Below are 25,010 nucleotides of genomic sequence, written 5' to 3' on the forward strand. Positions count from 1 at the left end.
AGCTTATAAAAACTTATTTCTGGGTTCTTTGGCTTGTTAGCTGTACATATTGTCACACAGCAGCTTTTAGGCATTATTCAGTTTTTTGTTATAAGCCAGAAATGACAAGGAGGCGGCTTCTCGCAACACAAAGTCAATTGAGACGGCCGGACCGAACTCCCCCCCGGTGGGCGTGGACCACAAATCTGCATAACTTCTCTCTGTCTCTATTGTACTGATGGGAGTGGCAATTCACCTGTCACTCAAGTGGCCACGCCCCTTGGTTATGCAGACTTTAAGACGGATGAGTTACAAAACATGTACCCCCTCATAAAAAGGGCAAAATTAGCTCTATAGACCAAAATGACTTTTTTGTAACAGGCTGTAAACATATTTGTTTCTGCTGTAAAGTTGGGCATTTTAACATGGGGGTCTATAAGAACTGACTACTTTTGGAGCCAGTCAGCTAGTTGATGAATCGCAGTTTAACTCATTTCCGTGTTGGCTTCACAATCGAGACCAGAAGGTTGCCCCTGGTATATAACATATTGATTAAATAAAAATGTGCTGTGTAAGATGAGTCATCAATATATTGAACTAAATGCATTCATCTGGTTAATGTACAGACTATATGACCACAAACTCAAATTTAGGTTACATGTTTCATTTCAGTATGCTTATGCTTTAAAATCATCGGTATTATATTATCATGTCAAAATCCAATGACTGTCTGCAATTCAGTATGTTTCAAATGAAATGAACAGCTGTCAAAAACTATGGGTCATGGAGCATGTGTGTGGGTGTGTGTGCATGCGTGCTCACCAGTCACAGGCGGCTTGTACATTTCTGCCCCCAGTCGAAACCAGAGCTTTTAGCCTATAACAGAAAGGACAGAGAGGGAGAGAGAGAGAGATGGAAAGAGAGAGAGAGAGAGAGAGAGACATCAGCTCAATTGCTGTACTGGTCACAAAATCAATGGGTTTCTTTCCGGAGGATGTTTATCAGTACATTAGGGCTCAGAGATCTAAACCTGAGATCGCTCTGATGTTCCTATATTGTTTCAGTCTCTGTATTCGAAACATATTATTTATCATTCATAAAATCACAAGCAAGCTAAACAAACTCGGTGATAACCTTCCTTTCCCTCTGGAAAAGCACATTTTAGTTGAATAATCACTTGTTTACTGGCATTTATAAATATTGAGATGCTTCCTTCTGCAGATTATTTTGAAGATCAAATGCGTCGAACCCACTGATATAAAGAGCTTGCCACAGTTTTCCTTCTAACATGATTCTCATGTCTACTGTCTTAAACACACATCTTTAAACATTCAGATCATGTTTTTATTTTATTTTAATTATCTGGTTTATTGCTTTGATATTTAATTCTCATGATTTTTTGGTTGGTTCATGAAATAAGGTTTACCTGGGAGTAAATATTAATACACATAACACATATTTAAAAGTAATAATTTAATAAATATATATTTTTAAAAAACTGAAAATTCTTCATAAGAAATAAGCACAATAATAAGCACAATTAGTACCGGACCATGTCTGTAGTGGCTGCAAAAAAAAAATCCCTACAGATCCTTAATGCTGCGTTCACACCAGCCGCAGTATAGGCATCAAGCGCGAGTGATTTCGAAGTTAAGGCAATGTGAAGACGCGTAGACGCGCGTCTGGAGCACGGTTATTATAGTAAACGAAAACTATCACGAAAACTGAAACTATTAGTGAAAAAAACATTTTAGTTAACTGAAATAAAATAAAAACGAAGGTTTCTAAAATAAAACTAAAACTAAACTATAACTAAAATGTGGACCTGCAAAACTAACTAAAATAACTAAAATTTTGGAAAACAAAACTTGCGTTTTCGTTTTTTAAATGTTATTGGATCAGCAGTTGAATACGGAGTCACTCATATTACCGGATCATAAGCAAATGTTCAGCAGATGTTGCTGAATCATTAATGACCAATAGGTGGCAGATGAATATCTATTAGAACTCCTGACCTGCACAGCAGGGTCACGTAATGTGTATGACGGCTAGTTTATTAAGACAACCTGTCTTCTGCTGGCAAACCATTACAATAACTGAAGAAGGTTTAATTATATCAATGTACTGTACACAGAAGCATTTAAATGTTAAACATGGCTGAAAACACTGACGGCGACCGCTTGCTTGACGCTTTTTGGTTGCTATGATAAAAAATGTCTGCTGAACTTATCTGAAATTTTATGACACTCATAGACAGAACATTAAACTTTGCATTGATTTTCAGTTGTTGTGCACAGACATAAGTTTGTACAAGATGTGCTGATTCAATCGAAATTATCTGGGTTATTTTTAACCCAATGCTGGGAAAATATTGGACAAAACACGTTAGGTTATAAATAAACATATGCTGGGTTGTTTCTATGCAATGCTGGGTTTTTTAACTCATGTTTGGGTTAACAACAACCCAGCATATGATTATTTATAACCAAACATGTATATTTATATATTTATATTATATATACCCAGCTTAAATAACCTAACAGAATTTAAAGTGTTGGTTGGTGTGGTATTTGTCCTGCCCTTTGATTGACAGGACTAAATAAAAAAAACTTATTTAAAAAAATCTTATTATCTTATTTTCAACATTACCAGATTTGGCAAGTTGTATGTACACAACCATGATATTATGCTAAAGACTAAAACTATACTAAAACTAAATAAAAACTAAAAGTAATGATTTTTGAAAAATAGAAACGAAATCAAAACTATTTATGCACCACTTAAAAGAACTAAAACTAAACTGAAATAAAATAACAGGTTACAAAACTAAATCAAAATAAAAACTAATATTTTTTGGAAAACTATAATAACCCTGGTCTGGAGGTCTTGCAGCGCAAATGAGGCGTTTAGCGCAGCGCGGTAGACGTGATTCCGTCTATGCGAATTGAGCGTTGCCATGGCAAACACGCGAGTTGAAAAATTCGAGCTATGGCTGAAAAATGTGCCGCATTAACCAATCAGGAGCTTGCTCTAGTAGTGACGTGATTACAGGAAGTGAGCAGAGTCGCAGAAGCCCCTCCCATGACGCGAATTTCCGCGTTGAATGTCTCGATTTTTACGCACGAATAAAACGAATAAACTTAAACTGTTCAAGCGGCAAACTAGACGCGGGGAACGCGAAATTTGAGGCCTGGTGTGACCCACGGTAAGAATAGCATCCTTCACTTCCCTAAATTTGGAATTGCTGTTTTGGAAATGTACGTTTTAACTGCCAGTTCATATTGCTTATCAAAGTTTTGCAGCATTTCTTTAAATGCTGTTTTTCCACTGTATCGAATGGCTTTGCAATGTATCCCGTTACATTGTCAGTTATGAAGCGCCATCCGATACGTTCTCGTTTACACAGGCGCTGCAGCTCCCCTTGTGATTTTAGAGAGATGTGCAATCATTGCGGTGATCTGAAATTATCGCGATGAGGTTAAACAATCGCGATGAGATGATTACTTCATAATTGTGAGAGCCCTAGATTTATGGTTTGTTAGAATATGACAATATTTAACTATTTACAAATCTGGAATCTGAGTGCAAAAAAATGTTAATTAAAAAAAAAGTTTTCCATCTATCTTCATGGAACATGATCTTTACTTAATATCCTAATGATTTTTGGCATAAAACTATTTATTATTTGTTACAGAATCTATTGTTGGCTATTGCTACAAATATACTCTTGCTACTTATGATTGGTTTTGTGGTCCAGGGTCACATTTAAATATAATTTGACTTCTGTTCCAGGAACTCATTTGTATTTGCAAAATAGTTTAAATGTACATTAATGAACACATATCTCTATAGGGCGGTTTCCCGGACAGGGATTAGACCAGTGGTTTTCAATCTTGTCCTAGGGGACCCACTGCCCTGCACATTTTCCATGTCTCCCTTATCTAACACACCTGATTCAGATCATCAGCTCATTAAGGGAGAGATCCATGAACAGAACTGGGTGTGTCAGTTAAGGGAGACATACAAAATATGCAGAGCTGTGGGTCCCCTAGGACAAGATTGAAAACCCCTGGATTAGACTACTCCTAGACTAAAATAAATGTAAGAGCTGTCCAAACTTGCACTGACATGTCTTAAAATACACCAGTGCCCTTTGTTTTCCCCTTAAAATGAACACAAGTATAAAACATTTTTATAATATTTCCTAATTAAACTAAGGTCTAGTCCTGGCTTAAGCTAATCCTTGTTCGTGAAACCACCCCTATATCTTTAAAATTTGGCTGTGTATGAATTTTCCAATGCTACATCTCACAAACGGACGCTACTCCACTGACTTCACAAAGTCTGAGTCATTTAGCAGGTGCCATAGTGGAAAAGTAATTTGGTCTGTGGTTTTCAAAAACTGATGAAAAGGAAACGTGTGTTATATCTCTCAGTTCATAAAACTCTTCGCTCTCTATACTCTCGCTCCCTCTTTTCTTTTCTCTATTTGTCTGTAGTTCTCTTTTATTCCCTTTTTATCACGTAGACCTAAAACGTGTAATTAAAAGCCATCTGACACATAAGGTACAATCATTTAGGTCACACATACACTTCTATGAGACCAACGCTAATCCATGCACACATTCATACACACAGTTCAGATAATAGCACATAATCTTCTCATGTGTAGGATGATACTTTCCTCAGCTCATATCTATACTGTGAAACTACACATAATCTAATATAAGGTCACGCTAAGCTCACTATGCCATTTCCTCACGTCAGCTGACATCTCGAAGGCTTTTTCCTGAGCCGATTAAATTAAGTTCGAAATCTAATTAGTGTCTTTTTATAAAACTCTACGAATCACACATTCCCCAGGGAGATGAGGTGTTGTGCACAGCAGATGTGTGAAACTCGCTATACAGCCTGAAATTCGATGGCGCAGAGAGACACACCAAACATGACTAACAAGCAAAAAATAAATATATGACTGATGATCTGCTGATTAACAATGAGCAATCATCGGAAATGCAGTTACACGTTCAATCTCATGTGACACCGGATACTCAATTTCCACTAACTCAGAATCAGTTTCACCTGCCTGTGAAAACCCAACCAAAGTCATTTTTATTCACATTTCCTCTTTTCTACAAAGAATCATCCTATATAATGTAAAGAACAATGTTTTATGTTTTTATATTATGTAGGAAGTATCACGTTGATATGTTAAACATTGACTTAGTGAGGCCACATCAATGATTGAAATCAAACTTTGATGCTCAAAATCTCAATATCAGATTAGGAGACTTCAGGGTTACAAATATCTACTTTCGTGCTGGATACGAGAAAAGGCATTAAGTGTTTGAAACAACACGCGAGTGAGTAAATGATGATGAATTTTTAGGGTAGTTTCGCCTTTAACTTTATTCCATCTAGTGCTGATGCAACACTAAAGTAAGTAATATTTTACGAGAACCGTATAGCGCTGCTTGTCTCACATCTCATGAGAAAGACCATAACGAGAAAATGGAGAAGTCACACAACGAGAAATTATGCAGATTGTTTAATACACAGGAAACCTATGGTAATCAGCGGTCCACGACACATCAATGCATAAAATAAAGATGCATCACCATTTCTTATCAATTCCAAATCAACACTTTATCTTCCAGAAGCCTGAAACATCTAATCTTATGAACACACTGAGTTTAAATAGAGAATATCAGGCGCATTACACTTTAAAAAAAAAAAGGTGCTAAATAGCACTAAAAATGGTTCAATCATATAGGGGAAGCACTTTAAGTGCTATATAGCACACTGTAAAAAATGCTTTGCTGCCTTAACATTTTTTTGTTTAAAGAGCAACTATTGTCCAATAACAATTCACGATTTTACATTTCCTTTGGTGTGTAAGTGCGTATTAGTAGATGGTAAAGAGACACTCCACTTTTTTTGAAAATATGCTCATTTTTCAGCACCTTCTGAGACCGAGTTAAACATTTGATTTTTACCGTTTTGGAATCCATTCAGTTGATCTCCGGGTACGGCCGCACTACTTTTAGAATATCTTAGCACAATCCATTGAATCTGATTAGACCATTAGCATCACGCCAAAAAAATAACCAAAGAGTTTCAATATTTTTCCTAAGGCTGCAGCAGGGGTAGTGAGATTACGCACTGCCCGAAAATAGTCCTCTTGGTTACTTTCAATAGCAGGGGGCTATTTTCAGGCGCAGCATAATATCATTGCGCCTGCTGCAGCCATGTTACAGCAGCAAAGTCCTTGATTATTACGCCAGGATGAGAGTATAGTTCCTAGCCATATCTGCCTAGAAAATCACAACTTTTAATTTTCCGTCGGCCTTAGTACACGATGTAACTACAGAAGAAAATAGGAAAAATATCGAAACTCTTTGGTTATTTTTTATTTGGATGCTAATGGTTTAATCAGATTCAATGAATTATGCTAAGCTATGCTAAAAATGGTACCGCCAGACCCGGAGATGAACGGAATGGATTCCAAAATTGTAAAAATTTAATGTTTAACTCTATGGGAGCTGGAAAATTAGCATTTTTTTCAAAACAAAAGTGGAGTGCCCCTTTAACGATATGCAAAAGGTACATACTCCAAAGTAAACGATGATGCAGGTGACTTTTAAATCTTAGTTGATTAAAGGTGCAGTAGAATGTAAAACCTAGTCACAGATGAATAATACGAGCTATGGTATTGAAATATTGTGAGCCTCAAACGTGTTTGTGCCCCCCTTATGTAAACCTTGTGTATGCAAAAGACAGCTGAAAAACAGGCCAATCGCAACATAACACCAACTGTGACATTACACCGTCAAGATGTATGCCCCAACATTAAATTACAGATTAAATTGATCACAATGTTACAATGATTAAAAACAAAGTTGTGACTGCTGAATTAGCAATATATTTAATTCTATATGCTAGCATTTAGGCTTAAGTTCTACTATTGACTTTAAAGTTTTGTTTTGCAGGTCCACACGGAAAGAAACACCACTCAGAAACGTCCATTTACAATCTCCAAACAATTGATTGTTCCTCAAATTCCATGTATTTGTCTGATACAGGCTCAAACATAAGATCTGTTTACATACAGCTATTCTAAAGACTTGCTCTGACAAACAACCAATCAAAGAACAGCTCATCATTATTATTCATGACCCTTTTAAATAAGGTAATAATACAACCATTTCATTCTAAAGGCAAATCCTAGGGTTGTAAATGGACAATCTTTGCACTTAATAAAGCCATAAACCTTCTATGTAGATATCAGAGAATAATTTAACATAGTATTACAATGCATTCTTTGGCACCTTTAAAGGAAAACACCACAGTTTTCCAATATTTTACTATGTTCTTACCTCGACTTAGACAAATTAATATATCAATCTTTTTCAATGCATGCACTTTTAATCTTTGTACAGCGCTTCTTGAATGTGTTAGCATTTAGCCTAGCCCCATTCATTCCTTAGGATCCAAACAGGGATGAATTTAGAAGCCACCAAACACTTCCATTTTTTTTTCTATTTAAAGACTGTTACATGAGTAAGTTTGGTGGCACAAAATAAAACTTTTGTTTGGAGCCATAGGAATGAATGGGGCTAGGCTAAATGCTAATACATTCAAGAAGCGCATTACAAGATTAAAAGTGCACGCATTGAAAAAAGAGGTATGTATTAATTCATCTAAGTTAGGGTAAGAACAGTAAAATATTCAAAAACGATGATGTTCTCCTTTAAACAAAACAATTTAAGGTGTGGTGCCTAAAAAGTGGTGCTATAGCACAAACCACTATTAGTGCGATTTTTTAAGGTGTAGATCTGCGTATGTACAATATCAATATCATTCAAAGTGCGAGATTACTGTGATAATCAACAACAATAATGTTGTGTCAGTTTTTGTGTGTGGTAAATTCAGTTCACAGTCGTTGCACAGCACTCAATTACTTTATATTTAGTTGGCTTCCAAGAGGAAACGGTCATCACGCCAGCAAACCCTCAGGGCCCAAAGCCACAATGCACACTGGGATGGGAAAGCCTGTAATGCTCAGCCATATGTCGATAAATGAACAAACATGCACTAAATGCAAAATGACCACTTAAAAAAATAAATGTACAATACGTGTGGCAGTGCTGTGAAACATGTAATAATGCTATAATCGATATAATGTTCAAATTGTGCATGAATAATCCCACACACACACCATTAACAAACAAACTCAATACAGCACACTCACCATATGGTATGATTTATGACATCCAAACATAGTCACACACATATTCAGGTTTTCATACATGCATGATTAGCTTCAGATGTTTGTGTAGAGACATGCACACACAAATTTGAAATCATTCATGAATGAACACTTACATAAACTTACTATTACAGAAGCTTCGTACAATAAGAGTATTACCAAGTCCTTTAAGCTTGGCCTAAGTACATAGAAAATTATAAACCTGCAATAATCAAATAGATTTAGGTTTAAGTTTTTAATCAAACTGCACAACTGAATTTTCTCAAGAATTTATTACACCCCAGATCTCACATCACACCCCACCCACACGCTTCAACTTTATGTATACATCCACAAAAGCACATCCACAAAGACGACGTGCATTAGAAACGCAAGCTCACGTGAACCTGAGCTTCAACACAGACCACACGCTAAACGGCAAAGATAATTGTTCTACCTCATGCACCCACACGGTGACACAAGTACCCAGAACAAACAATCATTCTGCATCTGGGTTCACATCACACAATTGTGTGTGTGTGTGTGTGATGCACAAATACACAGTACAGCGAGCACAGTGCGTGCACGCACACACACACACACACACACAAAAAGTGATTGTTGGGGTAAGAGACTGGGGTATGTTAGGGGAATAATATACAGTTTATACAGTATAAAATGCATTGCGTCTATTGAATTGTCCCCGTAAACCACATATTGCCAATGTGTATGTGTGTGTGTGTGTGTGTGTGCGCTGTATTGTGTTACTGGCCATCTCCTCCTCCTCCCTTCCCCTCTGGTCAGTGCTCCAGGCAGGAACTTGATGATTTATTTATAACCTGTATTTCCTGTGCATTCAGAGGGATGAAAAGGCTGATCCTGAGTATGTATTTGCTGCATGTGCTTTTGTGCCATCAGGCCATCATGTATCAAAACAAAACATACTCTTATGAAAATTCTTTATAATTTTGCACATTTTAGTTATCCCTCGTAATAATAATAATAATAATAATAAGAGATGAAGTTTGAAAAATTGCAATAACTTAAGTTTCGATGTCAGTATCGTCTACTACTGCATTAATGAATGTTTGTGCCTTTATTTTCACTCGTTTGGCACAGTCTCCAAACTCTATGGGGAAACAGTCACTTCCTGTTTACAGAGGAGTAAGTTAGCATGTATCCCCAATTCAACACAACACAGCGCGACACCCACACACCCATATACACGTATACATACAAATAAGTGTCCTCAACGCATGCCTCCGATATCAAATAATGAATGGATTTCAAGTTTTGGATATACATTTTTAATAAGGCACAAAATGTATCTCCACAATCCATTTTTGTATGTTTTCCCATTTCATAGTGTACTGTATAATACATGAAAAAAGCAATCTTTGACAGTTAATCTTTCTTTTAACACGCACTGACGTGAAACCATTCATATTGCGTATCAGTGACAAGCATTGAAGGCTGATGTGTTACTGGCAACATCATCAAATTCCACATTTTTGTCCACACATGTTTTGTATGTAGCTTACATCTGCAAGATTGAGATTTTATCATTATACTGCTGTTCCTATTAATCACACATCAGCAGCTTATAAGTCATTTTTATTAGCAGAATTATTGTATCTGCATTTGGTGATGCGCGAGTGTTTTAAACATTTTAAAGCTTGAAAGCTCTCGTTTCAGTACAATAAAACTGTATAAAGCTTTCTTTGAAATTTGCGTTACATTCTGGTTAAGAACAACATTAGATTGAGTAAAACATGACAGTTTTCTTGTTTGGGTGAACGGCCCCTTTAATTTTGGACTCGGTTTCACTATCTTACTATCACACCCTCTCTCTCTTTCACATCTTTTGTCTTTATTTCTCCTCCATCCCACACAGGCAAAACGAAAGAAAGAAATGCCGTGATGTCTCTGATTGTTCTGCTCTCTCTTTCTTTCTCTCTCTCTCTCTCTCTCTCTTTCTCTCTCTCGCTCTGTGTGTGCACATATACTTGTGCATGATTGTATGATTGTTATCTCCTGACAATAAGCTTTTCTGCCTCTGTAAGTAACAGAGCTGGCTAGCTGTGAAGATCTGTTCACACTCTTTTTGTGTTTTCTCCCCACTATAGTTAACAGCTTATTATTTTAAGACTCTTACAGCTTTTGTGCATGAACATGCGTGTGCCACAGCATGACTGCCTGAACATTAAACGACAATTTCTGCCATTTATAAATGTCACAATAGAAAGACTTAATCTCACGATCAGACATCAACTTCTTCCATATAATCTTGCAGAATTTCCATTTCATTTCAATCTCATTCTTCAGATCAGCTCAGATATAATCAGAAAGGCTTAACAGATGGGATAAAGTGATGGCCTGCTGCATTACAAACACATCTCTCAATTTACGTACTTGCCTGAATAAATGCTTTTCACAATGCCTTTGCACAAAAACACTACATAAACAAAGAGCAAAAAATAATTAAAAGCGTAAAATTTGAGTATCATGCATATACCATGGTACACGAGTATAGTTATTACCATATATATTATTGAGTAGTATATATTGTACCATGGTGTTATCATATAATACCATAACTCATGGTGCTTGCACAGTGACAGTATATTTTAAAAAAATAGGACAGACACATAAAACACCAATTTTAATTATTTTAGCAATGGTTAGCTAGTTTCCTGCTTATTACTCAGTTAATTTGTCAACAGAGTTTATTTTTATGAACTTTTTAAAATATTCAGCCCACTTCTTCAGTGACCTAAATGACTGATCGTCCTTACAGTCGTGTGCTTGCATACTTTAACCACTAACAGCCTTCAGTAGCCATAGCAAAAGCTAGCACTAACTGCTATAAGTAAAGTCTAACATAAAGACTCAGCTGTGAACCTCACAAAAGCACTGATACTATAATGATCAAGTTGTTTATTTCCTAGACATTTTAAATTATTCTTCATCCTTTATTCATTTCTGCTCTATGATTTATTTAGCATTAGTTATGTGTTATTCATAGCTAGAGGAGACGGGCTAAATGAGAAAAGCCTTCAGCAATGAAACATCTCACAGATCTGTAAAAATCTAAAGCCTTCCATTCACACATTTTTAATCAAATGCCTAATCTTGCCATGAGAAATTACTGGTGTTCTGATGCTTATCACACACTGCCAAAAATGTAACCTAAGGTGTAAGGTGACCTAATTTCCATTAAAATATCACACTTATTTACTAGTAAGTCATTTGATATGATCTGCTACTATCACTCGAAAAAAGGAATAAAACAAAATGACAATAAGGCTACTAAATAAATATATAGCTTTTGTATTATATAACGTATTTTATTTTACAGTAATAACAATTTGTTAGAAACATTTGGTACAAAAGTAAAAGCTTTTATATATTAATTTAATTAGTTAAATGGAAATGTAATCACGCAATATAATATTATTCAAGCAAATTGTTTCTATATGTGAGAAAAAATATCTGGATATTACTAAACTGTATTGTATGTACATATTTTTATAATGATTTTATTTAGTTTTCATGATATTTGACCTGTGACTTGCAAATATGAGAGTGTTAAAACTAATCTAAATTTATTGAATCAATTAATTCCTAATTAAATCTTCCTGTGCCATTTTTATATACTAAAATTTTGCATAATTTTTGTAGTGTTGATGATATTCAGGAAATGATTAAATATGCATGATAAATTAACTTTAATGGAACTTTAAAGAAATACAGTAAAAATGTATTGTTTATTACTACATGACAACAATTGCTGTTTAATTGCAATTAAAATTTATCTCGAAATATGTACAAATAATAAAATATATTTGTAGTGGTCACAGCCAAACATCTGAAAAATATAGAGATACATGTTTGTTTGATGTGTTTTATGTGATATTGTAACACTTATGGAATACATGTTTTATATCGCATTGCCCTACATATATGCTCACTTAACTTTATTGTGCATATATTTGTGTGGGTGTATTTGAGTTCGTATCTACTTCAAGTAGAGAGTGTATAGGGCAGAAACGGGGCCAAAGTAACGCGGGACGAAAGTAACAAAGTGATTTTCTCAGAGCCGTGACTACATTTGCATTTCAAACCAAACTGTAAAAAATACTTTGCTGCCTTAAAATTTTTTGTTGAATTAACTCATATTTACAAGTCATTTCAACTTAATATTATTTATCTTGACTAGAGATGAGTTGTTATAACTACAGGTGAGTTGTTATAACTTATAAAATGTAATTGAGAAAAGTCAACTTAATTTTATAAGTTTTGACAACTCATCTCTGTTGACGTGACTTGTAAATCTGAGTGGATTTAACAAAAAATTTTAAGGCAGCAAAGTATTTTTTACAGTGCATGACAGCATCTTTAGCACGCAAACGTTGACAGAGCTGACAAATATCGCTTTATTTCGTTATCGTTTCCCGCATATAGGTCCGGAAAGCTGTTTTCAAAAATGAAAAGTAAATTCCTAAAGCTATTATTTTTATAAAGCGTTGTGTTTCTGGTTTCATGTGTTACAGAACTGATCAATCTCCAGGTTATTTGGTGCTGTAACACATCCTGAAGTTTTTCAAAATAAAAGTAAGTCAGGAATTGTTTCACTTGTTACATTTGTACCGCTGCTAATACTGTTGCATTATGTTGAAAATGTATAATAATCTAATTTAATTTAATTTTCATAGTGTACATACTGTTGAAAAAATGTTTTATTCTCAACATTTCAAGTTGTACTGTCGGGTTGCTTTTGAAACATGTGATGAAACTGAAAATGTAATTTAATTATTTTTTGCAAGATAAATAACAAAATATGTTTGCACTTACATATTAACAAGTTCATAGTCATGTATATTTACTAAAAACAAGTGTAACACAAAAATCTATCTAGTTCTGTTCCAGCTGGCAGGGTCGAAAGTACCAATTCGCTACTTATGTTCAAAGGGAAATTATACTGAAGTCGTTTTGCCACACTTGTGATTTATTGGCCACAGCAAAAATATGTCTGTCTAAAACATTATCTTTTAAAATATTACTTGCGTCCGTGTTCTCGCCTGCTATATATGTGTGCTGTATACGTGTCTACTTGCCCTTTTGATTCTGTTTCTGTGAACCCCTGCCATGATATTTCAGATTATGCACATATGCCTTTGTGTGTACCTCACTGTATGAAGTTTTGTGCGTGCATATGTCTTTCCACCCCCACATCTCTGTGTCTCAGCACATATGGGTTCCTTTATGTCCCAGCAGCCACGGCGCTCTCTAAAGGTCACAAACCACTTCCTGAAATGAGGCACTTCCTCTTAGCGGACAAACTTTGAGCTGTGAGTTTACAAGGAGTCTGACAGTGTAGGAGTTCTGCTTGTGCGTGTTTCTCAAGCATGCACGTTTCTAAGATGTTTCTTCTTCTTTTATACTGAAGAAATGATTTCATAATGCATGATCAAAAACTTGAAAAACTCAACCGGTAAACAATTGAAAGTAATAGATTGTGGAGAACTAAATTACATCTTTATCCAATTTAGTAAATTTTATTGCTCAGTGATTGCTTTTTCTTAGTCATCAGGAGAAACAATTACGATCAAGTCAGGATCTTAATTCAGTTTTACCAGGCTTCTAGCATCGATGCTAACCCAAGTTCTCCTCCATGAGGCATTTCGCTGTCATTTTGATAAATAACTGTCTGATGCTTTTCGCTTCAGCTCATTTACATCTCACAACTCAAGCAAAGGCAGATACAGCTGAATCAACCGAGTGTTACATTATAAACTTGCTTTTATTGGATATGCAACTGTCTGTGTTAAAAGAACGGTGTGGGACCATAAAGGGTTGATTTAGGTTTTTTTGTGGACCTCAAGCCAGTGCACTATCATGGACTATGGACTTCTAACTTCCCATATTTCCCTTAAGAGAAGCTCATCATGAGATGGCTCCACAAACACAAAACAATCACCTTATTATATTGCATTGTTATCTAGTACTGTGCAAAAGCCTTAGGCCACCATTGTTGTTTTAGCAAAGTTTTAATGTCCATCCATATTTATTTTTCACTCTTTTTTTAAAATACAAACAGAAATCACAGGAAATACACAAAATTAAAAACAATTTTCAGAACTAAATGTCTTCTTCAGGCATCAGTCAGTATTTAGTGTGACCTCTCTTGGCATGAAACACATCTTGAGCTTTTTTGAGGAGACTGAAGTCCTGAAGTCATTCGATTAGAATTAGAAATTAGGATTTAATTTCATTTAGGTTTAAAGGTGCAGTGTGTTAATTTTTAGCTGCATCTGGTGGGGAGGTTGCGAATTGCAACCAACGGCTCAGTCCACTGCTCACCCCTTATTTTTGAAACATATAGCGAAGCTACGGAAGCCGCCACCAGAAAAACATGTCATCGTCGGAGACAACTTAGTAAAAACAAGTTTGTCCATTAAGGGCTTTTGTAGAAACATGGTGGCAAAAAATGGCGACTTCCATTTAAGGGGACCCTCTGTGTATATAGATAAAAAACGTCTCATTCTAAGGTAATAAACACATAACGGTTCATTATGAAATGTCTTTATACAACCCTGATAATATAGTTTTGTATATGATTTTGCATTTCTGTCAAGAGATCCTTCTAAAAAAATTACACACTGCACCTTTAAGAGATCCTGCAGTTTCCTGCTACTGCTCAAGTGGAAGGGGAGTTTACCCTAAAAACTTGACACTTTAGCTTACACTTTTATATAGTTTCTAATACTACATACACATTTCCTGTATTTTCTGGTTGTATTTTTTATTAAAGAGACTGAAAAAACAATTATTTATGATCATTATACAATTGCAAAAACAACTAATCTAAGTCTGGCATGGTGGCCTAAGACTTTTGCACAGTACTGTATGTGTATGTTAATGCAGTATACTGAAAAACAGACAACCTTATCAAGTGTCTGAAGTCATCTACATGACTAGAAATGCCATGATAGGACACAGGGACTAATGCAGGCGAATCAAAAAATGAGAGCTGACACATCTACACACCCCGCAGATGAGGGAAAGCCTGTATGACTCATACGTGCACAGAAACACATGGCCTAACCCAGAATATATAAACACAGTTCAGGTTTAATCCTTACACAGCCTATAGTTCACACACACCCTCTAAGCTCATTCAATGAATGTACTTTAAAGAAAAACACATCAAAATGTATTTTAATTACAATAATTGGGTTAATAAAAGATGATTATACATAATGACAGTTATGTTTAATATCTCCATCTCCTACAGAAACTGTTTATGGAGAATACACACCCATATATTCCTTTATGACTTATTTTAAAATAAAATAAATGATTATGTACTATGAACTATGCCTTTAAAAACCTTTGACTGACAATTTTTTCAAACACAAAATATCCTTTGAATTAGTAATGCTGTTGTGTTTCTTCAACTGAATGTTTCCACCTCAAGACAGACTCAGACTCTCCTTTAAAACTTCTGTTTCACACTCCCTCTCTATTCTCCTCCTGCCCATCTCTAGCGGAAAAATCGCGCAACTCCTGCATCATCAGGCGAAACTGGAAAGAGTCCCTGAGCAGTCGAGACACAGAAACATCAGTGTTTCCACCCTGTGTATGAGAGCTACCCCCTCAAACTGACCTTAACACACATACACACTGACAGCCTCCTGATAAGTGTGGCCTCCAGTTTGAAACCTTCAAAAAGAGCAAGGTTTCAAAATATGTTTCACTCATATTGTTACAACACAGTTGAGTCAACAGGAACCAAAGTGGTTTCCAGCACTAGACTCTGGGTACCAGAGGCAGTGTTTTTAGTACATTTTCAACTTTTCAGATTTTGGGTAGAAGTGTGATAACGAAACAAAGTAATGTTTCGAAAGGGGGTGGAAGAGAACCCCCTGACCTTTTGTCTGACACATGACTAAAATTGGTTCATTGATTAGGGTAACAAAAACAGGTGTTTTCCCTTAAACAAAGAAATAAAATAAATTGAAGAATATTGAAATCTACAGAGGTATATTTACGATTCTGCACTATTTCTAGGACACTAATCGGTGTGCATCATATATATATATTAGGGTGGTCCTTATTTTTCAACTTTTAAAAGTTCATGCTCTCACCCCACCAATATGTTTGAATAAAAACAAAACAAAAATTGGGCAACATTTTTTCAATATGAATTAATATTTAGAGGTTGCTCAAGACCTTTGAAGTTCAACACATCTGCGTATTATGTGATACTTTATGCTAACATGTACAATTGTTTAATAATATATACTTATAGCAGCAATGGACTTATTTGATCATGCTACATTCAATTAAAACTCCTGTTTTAGTTGTGATGTCTTTCAAAGCAAGAAAGCTTCAATGTGAATGAAGCACATAGACAATATACACTGAGGCAATGGCTGAAGCAACACAAAGCTATATGGTTACTCGGATCAGAAGAGACCGAAATAACTGGAACAAAGTTACCCTCCAAGAAGCAAGTTTTATGTGTGTTGTGCGTTTTTAAATGGTAGAGTTTTTGCAAAAATATGTGATTTCGGAAATATAGATCAAGCTCTAGATATATGTAGGAACAATTCAACAATTCACAGTGTTTTTATTGATATCTATATTTAAAAAATACTAGATGTTATAATTCAAATTCATTTTATATATATATATATATATATATATATATATATATATATATATATATATATATATATATATATATATATATATATATATATATATATATATATATATATATATATATATATATATATATATATATATATATATATATATATATATATATATATATATATATATATATATATATACACTGCAAAAAATGATGTGTTAATTTTTCTTACTCATTGTGTGTGTCATGCCCTTTAAGGCGTTATTTCATGTTAAAATGAATGAAAGGGACAACACAAGTTGTGTTAAAAACAGTGACGGGAGTAATGGTTACAAAGTAATTCCGTTACTGTAATTCCACTACTTTTAGCAGTAATAAACATGTAACAAAGTATTTTTTTAAATCAAGTAACGCAGTTACAATTACTGAAATTTAAATGAGTTGGTTACTCGTGTTACTCTGTCTTGTGATAAATGAACACTTGCAAAAAAGACATTTCTGATCTAATGTTGCAGGACCATGGTGGGCGGCACAATGAATAATAACACAGAAGGTGTGTTAGTATAGGGACGACACATTTAATGTTATATGTTACACATTTTATATATATTACTAACAATGAACCAGTGACCTTCTACTTGTTAACCATGATGTTGCTGAAAATATTTATGCTAGTATAACAACACAGTGACAGCATGTTAATTACCATTAACATCCAGAACAACCATAAACCTACACCAAATGCCGGTTCCAATCTCGGTGAGAGAAATAATATAACTTTAGAGTGACATTATATTGTGACAAAACTACAAAAGTTCATAGCATAACGAAAATAACCCACAACATAATGGACATAGCCCACAACAAAACAATAAACAGAATAAGGCCACAACACAAACTGTGTCAAAATCAACCTTTTAACTCGAACTGGCAGTGCCGATGTAACATTTGTCAAGTATGAAGCAATACTTTACTTACACTGACAAGTGAAAGGGCAGCAAATTTCTTTAACAGCTATTCATTGAAAAGTTTCTAGCTACTGAAAACATAAAACATCTCCTGCTACTCGCAATGATAATTCCAGCTGGGCAACTTGTGTCCAAAGAGCAGCAAAGAGAGTTAGGGGCTCCTGGCATTTGAAGCCATGTTTAAGCTATTACGTGAAACGTCTTACTTTTAAGCGTGACATGTTTTAAGCCCTTTTAAGACATTTGAGTCGTATACCCGTCCTGAATGTTTTACAATTAAACTTAAACGGAGAACCGGAAAAAAATGTGCCAACTTCAAATTAATATCAATTCAAATGTATCTCCTCTTTTCTATTATAACCTCTGTGACACTCTCTGAAGCTAAACCCTCACACAGTCATATGACATGATAGATGTTGAATTATAATTCAAAATGACACATAACAAAGGTCGCATAAATTAACTGGTCAACTGAAAGGATAGTTTACCCAAAAATGTCTGTCACCATTTACTTAACCTCATGTTGTTACAAACCTGTATAAATGTATTTGTTATGTTGTTGAACAGAAAAGGAAAATATTTGTAAATAAGCAAGAAACCAGAAGATTATTGACTTCCATAGTAGAAAAGAAAAATACTAAAATGTCTTCCTTTGTATTCATCAGAACAAAACAATTATACAGGTTTGTAATAACTTGAGGGTAAATGATGACAGAACTTTCATTTTTGGGTGAATTATGACTTATAACTAAGCCATTAGTTATGTTAACTAGAGTTTTGTGATTGTTTTTACTGATAAAACACATACCTTCCATAAATCTCTTACGCTTATAAATATTTCATTTTATATTTAACAAACTGAACTATAATAACAACAACTTAATCATTTTGATTGATACGTAGCGCTGCACGATTCTTGCTCAAATGTGAGTCACGGGTTTTCTTTATGGGAAATGAGATCACAATTCTCTCATACGATTCTCATTTTTTCAACAAATACATTTATTGCACTTATGTGCTACACAGGACTTTCAGTTATAATAAAGTGTCTCTAAAGTCTCTTTTCCTTATTTTAGACCCCTTAAGATGAGTAATTTAAAATGTGTTAGCTGTTAAACATAAGCAATGTTGACATTAAATTTAAATGATTAGAATAAATAGCAAATGTGCTTTTTGTACACTCAATCTGGCCAACCTTAAAACTTTAAAACCACGAAACCTTTAAAACACTAAACAATCAACATTTTGAAGAATCAGGGAGAAACACAGGCATGTTACAATGTTTCCCTTCGTGCTAAAAACCTTTCTGATGGGGAACTTGTGGCGGTGAACCAGAGGCTGTTTCTCAATCTGAAGGCTGGAGCCTCCGGAGGTCGCATTGCTAAGCTGATTTTGTCATCAAGACGGTCTTATTTCAGAATATTAAAGGAATAGTCTACTCATTTTCAATATTAAAATATGTTATTACCTTAACTAAGAATTGTTGATACATCCCTCTATCATCTGTGTGCGTGCACGTAAGCGCTGGAACGCGCTGCGACGCTTCGATAGCATTTAGCTTAGCCCCATTCATTCAATGGTACCATTTAGAGATAAAGTTAGAAGTGACCAAACACATCAACGTTTTTCCTATTTAAGACGAGTAGTTATACGAGCAAGTTTGGTGGTACAAAATAAAACGTATAGCGCTTTTCTAAGCGGATTTAAAAGAGGAGCTACATTTTATGGCGTAATAGAACTTTTGGGAGTACTTCGACTCGCCTGAAAAGTCCGCTTCCCTTCTCACTCTCATAATGGGAGAGGGAGAGTGTTACTGCGCCGAGTCGAAGTACTCCCAAAAGTTCTATTACGCCATAAAATGTAGCTCCTCTTTTAAATCCGCTTAGAAAAGCGCTACGTTTTATTTTGTACCACCAAACTTGCTCGTATAACTACTCGTCTTAAATAGGAAAAACGTTGATGTGTTTGGTCACTTCTAACTTTATCTCTAAATGGTACCATTGAATGAATGGGGCTAAGCTAAATGCTATCGAAGCGTCGCAGCGCGCTCCAGCGCTTACGTGCACGCACACAGATGATAGAGGGATGTATCAACAATTCTTAGTTAAGGTAATAACATATTTTAATATTGAAAATGAGTAGACTATTCCTTTAACAACAATAAAGTTGACTATTAATCTAAGTTAATCATAAATTGTTGTAGTACTTTATGACTTGCGAATGTAATGCTCAGTTAACTTAAATAAACGAGGCTTGATGATGAATGCGGCTTGCATATGCGACCTCCGGGGGCTGCAGCCTTCAGATTGAGAAATGGCCAGAGGTATTTCCTTGCCTTTATTCGGAACCAATATTTTGCATCTTTACTTTCTCCGTTGCCACCAGGATTTTCCGCAATGGCAGTCGTTTTTCCTATCTTTTGCGTGAAAATTGCCACTCCAAATCCACCAAGTAAACCGACTGTGTTTAGGTCTGCTGCCTTGTTAAGGCCAATTAAAACTGGTCAGACTGTTGGGTCAGTGTGAAACCCCTGTTGGCAGTTGTTGGATCAAAGTAAATGAGACTTTAGGATGTGGGTGTCTGTTGGTATTTGTTGGTGTCTGTCGGAGTTGGTAGTTGTCTGACCAGTGTGAATTGGCCTTTATATGTCACACGAGTGACAGCAGAACACCGCAAATGAGGAAGAGAGAGGAGAGAAATTATCATGTCTGATTGGGGAATGAATAGGGTTTTGTTTTACACTGTGTGAGCAGGTTTGACTGATATAGCATCCTGGATAGATGTAAATATGTGAACACGTGAATGCAGCATCTGAATACAGGGAAATATATGCAAGTGAATCGCCATCATTTAGAAAGAAGATGGCATTTTTGTATGAATCGAGACCGTGATTCTTTTTCCGATTAATCGTGTAGCCCTAATTGATAGTTACATGACTTTTATATCACACAGTTACACTTCATACAGTCAAAATTTTTTAAATATGTCACACCAAAGAATCACAACATGAACACAACCAGAATAAATGTTACCCTCAATTAATGTAACATCGGTCAGTACACAATACAAATACTCAACCTCACCCCAAAGAATAAACTAGTTATGTAATAATCGTAATGGGCATACCAATGTGGAAACAAGCATGCCTCAAATTGATTCGACGAAGTTAAAATTGTCCTTTTATTGGCAAATTGTATCATTGAGCTACATATTAAACAAATGAAACTGCATTATAAATAAACCTGTTATCCTTATACCCCATACCTTTTTGTTTTTACCCAAAATCTATGTGTGTTAGTTTGAAAAAAAGGTAATGTACTGAATTGTCCGTTAGCAGATGTTAGTAAGGGTTACAATAATACCTGTTCCACACAACACAAACTACCATCTAACTCTCATCTAGCAAACACACTGTCACATGGCAACATCTAAAACGATGATGTCTTTTATAGATAAGATATAAACGTCTTTCCTCGTTGGGCACAGAGCACTGCAAGTGCAAAAAAAATTCTCAAAACTAACATACAGATATTTAAGTTCTGATCCAAATTTCGGCATAGTCTTCTAACTTTATTAACAGCATACGATATTTTAAAGGTCCGTTCTTTCTGTGTTTTTGAAGCTTTGATTGTGTTTACAGTGCGCAATATATCGTGTGTTATATTTGATCTATGAAGTCCCTCTTTCAGAAATACATAATGAGTTCTGATTGTGTAGTTTGTTTAGTGTGTTGTGATTCGACAGCAGTTTAGCCGTTTGAGCCAAAGCTGGCGACCAACGTATTCCTGTGTATTCCTTTTATTATGACATCATTCAACCGGGAAGTAGAGGGCTGTAGTCCAAACTGGTCATTCTCTGTAGGCTTTGAAAGGGGGCTTCTGTTAAAGAAAAAATATAACCTGGCAGTAAACTTTTAGCTTTATCATTTTGCATTTATTATTTATGCTCTAGTTTGAAAAATGGGATCAGCAAGAACGTAACCTTTAAGGACATATGCATGTTGTCTGATGTATGTTGTCCAAAATAGAAGGACTAAACAGAAGTCTAGGAAACATACCATTAGAAGTGCATACCACTGATACATCAGCAAATGAGTGTTTGGTCAGATTTTATACATTTTAATGTCAAGGATGCTGTTTGGCATCTTTGATGTTTATATGCAGAAAGCCTTAATCTGCTTCAGTTATTGAGATTGGACAAAATCCCCCACACAGGAAGACGGACATCTTTGCTCATCATCCTTGTTAGATTATATGTGAACAGCAACATTTGGCCTGTACAATCCCAATCTCAGCAGTAAAACAAAGTAAAACAGCAGAGGATTCCATGCAGATTATGGAAGCTGCCGGATTAAACCAAACTAAAATTAAAGATATGAGTGAGGAAAGTGGAGAGAGAGAAAAAGTGTGGTTTAAAGAGGCAGAGATGAAGAGTCATTCTGATGAATGTGTATCTAGCTCCTCACTGATGGCAACCTAATGCTGCCTTCATGGTTGGCTGGAGGTACTCTTCTCCAGTAGTGCTCCTTAAAAGTAATAAATAAAGTGATGGAAAGGACACATGTTCAGCCCTGGCGACTTTACCTATACCCAAAATCTCACAAAAGCTTAATTGCAAACTGAATAAACTTTAACATTTATGCATTTGGCAGACGCTTTCTCCCAAGTGACTTTGAGTGCATTTAAGCAATTGTATTAGTTAAGGCTGCAAGATTTATCAATATATCACAATGGCTTGGAATAACTAAATGATTTTATTGCTTCGAAAAGGTTGACGCATATAGCAGAGAGACTTGCGAAACAGAGAGAGTGATGCTTTGTTTTTCCAGGTATGTGAAACATTTATGATGGTTACATAATCAGGGTTTTTAATATGCATTTTTAAAGCATTATTCTATTGCATATCTCAAATTTCTTCAAGATTTTTCAGCCCTAAAAATGTTTCGCTGTTCCAGGCAATGGTTGAATAAAATATGGGCAAACCCAACAGTTGATTAAAATTGAATAAAATTTCCGTATCTGACTCAATAATAAGAACAAACAAGCCCACGCAGGTTAATTTAAACCCATCATTTGGGGTTAGCCCATATTTCACCCAATCACAGGTTGACAACCCAGCATTTATTTTATACTGTAGTATCAGTAGTATACTGATATATGTGTTTACTGGGAATTGAACCCATGCCCTTGCCTAGTTTTTTGTTAAATACTGTCAAAAGATTAAATATAACGATTTCCCAGTCGTATAATGCACAGGGGTTGCTCAGTAAAGTGCCATGGCTGTAAAATAACTCTGATATAACAGAGAGCAGCCATAGATGCGACTGACAGTTATGATTGGACCTCGTAGTGGTGCCTCGCGCCCGGTGCCAGCCTCACCAGCTGAAGGAGGAAAAGCTGGCGGCACAGAAACACGCGACTGGCTCCAGTGGAGCTGAACAGATACACCTTACCTATCTATGCTATGTTGAGTATTAAAAATAGCTTAATAAGTCAAGAGGAACAAACAACTTTAAACTCACTCATTATTTAAAGATCAATTTCCCACATCAACACATTAATCAATAACACATCCAGATCGACGCCATTACCACGGTTAACATGCACTAGTATTAATTCAATAATTTTGTGTATTTCTTATATTAACAACAATGACGTTTTCTTGTTCTTGTACTTCACGTAGTCTACAGATGTGATTACAGCTGTGTGATGCCCAAGCCCCCGTGATCCGACTCTAACGAGCGCTTGAAGAAATTCAACTCTTGTACTTACGCCCTGGTTTTGGGGAAGCCCATTGACAGCAACACGTCCAGGCTATTTCCATGTTTGACAGTCCCCGGCCGGTTCTGCCTCTGCATCCGTGGAGCTACTTTGGCATATAGGTCGTCTTTTGCTGCCATCGTTCAGCTTTCCATTTGGCTTCACAACAGCGATTCGCTTACTTTGATGCGCCCAAAAGGACGGACTCGATACACAGCATCAAATCATCAAATCAAACACTTCAGTCTAATAAATAACGATTCAGAAATCCTCCATTAGCCCCACGGACGGACAAAAACAAGCCTTGGCTACAATGTTTCTAAACACAGAATGATTTGAGCTTCCTGCTGGAGCGCTCATGTCATTACAGTTGGGGTTGAGGAAAGGGGTCAGCGATCGGAAGTCAGTCTCATTTGCTCCGCGTATCGGCCACCGTCGCTTTCGCTGTCACGGGAAGAAATACTGTGCGCGTGAGCTTGTCGCGACTAAACGTATGGGAGAAAATGTTGTAACGAGCGAAATCTGTCAATACTCATTACATCGGTTCCTCCTCGAAATGACTTATTTATGAATGGGACTTGACTGAAGGTGAAATCAGCCTGTCAGGAGACGGCGCTCGCCTGGCCCCGCCTCACTCAGGAGCTTTTGGGCGGTGGCGTTGAGCAGATGCGCTGTACTTTCAAAACTCTCGCGATAATTTGATGTCATGCGCCGATCTGTCTGCGCATCCATATACCTAAGTTACGCAGCGCTGCATATGAAGTCGAACATACGCGTTCAGATGGACGTACTTTATGTAACTAAACAGGTAGATGCGTTTTGAATTCTCTTTCCCATTTTTGCTATATTCTTCTCCATCTTTCTCTCTTATCTTTTTGGTAGTTCACGTTGCGTTGTAAAGCATGCTAAATGTACTGTTATGCTTTTGTTGATATTAAATTATATAAAACATATACACTAAAAAAAGAAAAATGCGTTTTAAAAAGTTATGTCATCGTACGTTTTATTAAGGTATTAGAACCACTGAATTTGTGCTAAATATTTATTCGGTTTTTGAAAAGTATCACACATTTGACCTGTTTAAAAATGGTTTTATGATGTTTGTATTTAAAATTTCATAGAGAAAACTGTAAAGTTGAAATGAGTAAATAAGGTGATGAACCCTGTTATAACGGCTTATTATGTTACATGAAACTCTACATAAGTCTCTACTCTGTGAAAAAGTTTACTGTCCTATACTGTCTCCTAGTGGTCATATTAAGAACATTTTCTATGGATGTACTGTCACTTTAAGAAATAATTTGAAATGCATGCTTATATTGAGCAATATTTATTCATGATTAAGTCATGAGCTTAAGTAATATTTTCTGGAATTTTATTGTTATGTTTAGAGA

At 35.7% G+C, this 25,010-nt stretch overlaps 1 protein-coding gene across 1 annotated transcript in view; it reads right to left on the minus strand.

Moving 5' to 3' along the window:
* Window positions 1-24,188, minus strand: part of ubash3ba (ubiquitin associated and SH3 domain containing Ba) — a 34,779-nt gene extending 10,591 nt beyond the window's left edge. Inside the window, exons 1-2 of the mRNA XM_073860564.1 lie at window positions 23,629-24,188; window positions 802-855 (exon numbers count right to left, since the gene is read on the minus strand). Of these exons, the coding sequence (XP_073716665.1) occupies window positions 802-855; window positions 23,629-23,756 (182 nt within the window). The 5' untranslated portion in view covers window positions 23,757-24,188. The remainder of the gene's footprint in view (window positions 1-801; window positions 856-23,628) is intronic.
* Between the last annotated feature and the right edge of the window lie 822 nt (window positions 24,189-25,010).

This window comes from Misgurnus anguillicaudatus, chromosome 22 (assembly GCF_027580225.2).
Source record: "Misgurnus anguillicaudatus chromosome 22, ASM2758022v2, whole genome shotgun sequence".
NCBI lineage: Eukaryota > Metazoa > Chordata > Actinopteri > Cypriniformes > Cobitidae > Misgurnus > Misgurnus anguillicaudatus.